Source organism: Suricata suricatta, chromosome 7 (genome assembly GCF_006229205.1).
Source record: "Suricata suricatta isolate VVHF042 chromosome 7, meerkat_22Aug2017_6uvM2_HiC, whole genome shotgun sequence".
Classification (NCBI taxonomy): domain Eukaryota; kingdom Metazoa; phylum Chordata; class Mammalia; order Carnivora; family Herpestidae; genus Suricata; species Suricata suricatta.
In genome coordinates, this window is record NC_043706.1 from 190,685 (window position 1) to 193,536 (window position 2,852).

Sequence of the window (2,852 nt, forward strand, 5' to 3'; positions counted from 1 at the left end):
CTCTTGGTGCTTAGGTAGCCGCTTTGGAACTGGGATGGGGGTTTCCAGCCCAGTGGCCACTGGGAAAGCATAGAGTGAAAGCGTCTACCGCCCACAGCCTTGGGAAGGTCTTATCCTTGGTCCCTCAGGAAAGGCATGCCCACTCTCTGGGGGTGGTGGGGGCAGGGGGGCAGACAGAGCAAGGAAAGTGTCAGGAAGGAAACTTACCGGACATGAGAGTTGTAGATGTTAAAAGACAGACAGACCACAGCCAGGACAATGCCCAGGCTGGACAGAACAGAGACGGAGATGAAGAGTTTCTGGGACATGAAGCGAAATGTCTTGATGACCAGGGTCTGGTCAGCCGGGGGGGCCCCTCCTGCATGGCATGGGAGGTCAGAGGGGTCTGGTTAGGTGGGGTCCCCTCCTGCATGGCACGGGGCCGGGGGGGGGGGTCTGGTCAGCTGAGGACCCCTCCCACATGGAAGTGGGGGGCGGACAAGGAATGAAGATGGGGCACCGTCTCTAGCTGTGAGGACCTGGGGCCCTCACTGCCCTGGATCAGGGCCCCTCCTCTGAGCGCTCCCTGTCGCGAGGGGGTCAGGAAGCAGTCAGAAGCGAGGGTGGAGCTAGAGACCCAGATGTATCACCAAAGCCCGAATCTGTTTCTGTCATTATTTGTTCTATGCGTTTTTCCGTCTGTTTTGCAGCAAAGGAAAGTGGGAGGGAAGGAAGAGATGACAGAGATAAACCTCACGAGGTCTCTTATGACTCAAATCAAAAGCTGCAGAAGACAGCTGTAGAATCATAAATCTAGAGACTTCAAAGTATCCAACCTGGTCTCCTAACCTTAGGAAAAAGCTGGTCTGTGATTTTTAACCCTCAAAGGGTGATATACCCAAAGGTGGTTTCTAGTTATGAATAGGGGAAGCTCAAATATGTCACCAAGTTCACAGGGAAAAAAAACCTAATTTCAATTTGCTTCGCTTTAAAAAGGAAAGTGTAATTTAGGCCATGTGGCATTTATAGCAGCAGAGAACACTGTCCTAAATTCAAATTATGAGGAGATGTCAGCTCGCCAGCAGCGCCGGGACCGCCCAGCCCGGCCGGCGGGCAGCCGTCTCCACCCGCCGCCCTGCTGCGGTCGCCCTCAGTCTGCCCCCTGCCTGATCAGGCAGCCCACCGAGCACACAGAGCCCCTGCCCATGTTCCCTTTACAAGCACATTCCCGTGGGGGAGAGTTACATGAGGGTTCGCAGCTTCCCCTAGAGTTTAAGCGACTATTTTCCTGACAGGTGAAGGGGCCGCTGGGGGCCTCAGGTAGCTGGTTCGGAGACAGCGAGGCACCAAAACACTGGAACAGAACCCAAAGGGGTGTCCTGGCCGCCCTGCGCACCCCCACCTCTGACCCTCACACCTGACCCATGTCTTATTTGTACCAACCGCCTGCCCCTCCCCAGTACACAGCCCCCCCAGCCCGGCCCCGCAAGTTCCTCCAAACACACAGGCCCTTCGCCGGGTCCCAGTCCAGCCGCCCCTCCCGTCCCGCACTCCAACCTAAGGCCGCTGCTGCCTCCACACCCACCCTGGTCACACAGGCTTTCCCTCGATTGCTCACAGGCACTGAAGGAAAACAGGGGCAGGCTGCTCACCAATCCACTTGTCCGTTTTGGACCAGGAAAGGTCATCCTTGGTGCTGTCATAGTAGCCGATCTTCTTGTAGCTTCCGCCTGGACAGGGGCAGTGGGGGGCGGAGGGTGAGGGCCCCGCCCAGAGCCCCAGGCAGCCTTCCAGGCTCTGGCCTCCCCCTGAGCCCCTCGAGGGCTGGGAGGACCCAGGGGTCTCCTGAACCCGCAATCTGACCGAAAGGCAGTACAGGGTGGACCCCAGCATGACGTAAATGCACAGGAACATCTTCCACATCTACAGTATCCGCAGCCGCACACCTCTCACGGCGGATGTCTGGCACTTGGAGTCTGGCTTCTAAAGCTTCCAACATTCCTGCTCATCCTCTCTCTCCTGACAGACAGAATCACAGGATCTATTTCCCCAGTGACTTTCGTTTTAATTTTAGACATTTCTCTTCTGTTGGCTTGGGTTCTAATTCCTTGGAAAGTTGCATCGGCCTCTTTAAAGACCCACAAGACAGAATGCAGTGACCCCTGATTCCTGCTCCAGAGCTGCCTGTTACTCTTCCTACCGAAGCCAGCCCAGCGGCCCTCCAGCAGGGGTGGGGGGAGGAGGGTGGGGGAGAGGACTGGGGGGCAGGGGGGGGTGGGAGGAGGGAGCTGAAAGCAGGGGGAGGGGGGGGGGGGGGGGGGGGGGGGGGGGGGGGGGGGGGGGGGGGGGGGGGGGGGGGGGGGGGGGGGGGGGGGGGGGGGGGGGGGGGGGGGGGGGGGGGGGGGGAGGAGGCTGGGAGGTGGCGGGGCAGGAAAGAGACTTCCCTCAGGAGGCCACACAATGGCTCTCTTAGGAGGCTGGGTGGGGTGTGGGCAGTTCAGCTCACAGAAGCCTGGCAAATACACACGTTAAGTGTGGTAAATTATAAGAAAATGCAATCTAGAAAAGCCAAACTATGCACAGTACACAAAAATTAGGAATGCTTGTTTATCCAGCAAGGAAACTCAACATGTTTCCTTTGCAAATGGCAGGTTTGCCGGATCTGGCTTTCCTTGAGTCGTGGGTGCGACCGGCAAGGCATCAGCCCCTGGTCCCCAGCACCCAAGGGAGACTCCTGGCATTAGCTGGGGAGCGCTGGGGAGAGACAGCGCACTTTGCCTGCCCCTTTCCAGTTCCTGCAAACCCAGACCCCCGCGGCTTCCCTCTGCTCCCATCCTGTAAGAGCTAGATGAGCAGTCAGAGGAGGATATGGA

The 2,852-nt window shown here is 58.1% G+C and overlaps 1 protein-coding gene across 1 annotated transcript; it reads right to left on the reverse strand.

The window, feature by feature from the left end:
- Positions 1–183: 183 nt before the first annotated feature.
- On the reverse strand, positions 184–1,978 carry LOC115296411 (gamma-aminobutyric acid type B receptor subunit 1-like). Its single transcript, XM_029944878.1, has 3 exons — positions 1,843–1,978; positions 1,632–1,709; positions 184–358 (listed from the first exon to the last, which is right to left on the reverse strand). Exons 1-3 carry the CDS (start codon positions 1,976–1,978, stop codon positions 204–206), a joined length of 369 nt encoding a protein of 122 aa, XP_029800738.1. The 3' UTR covers positions 184–203.
- Positions 1,979–2,852: the final 874 nt, after the last annotated feature.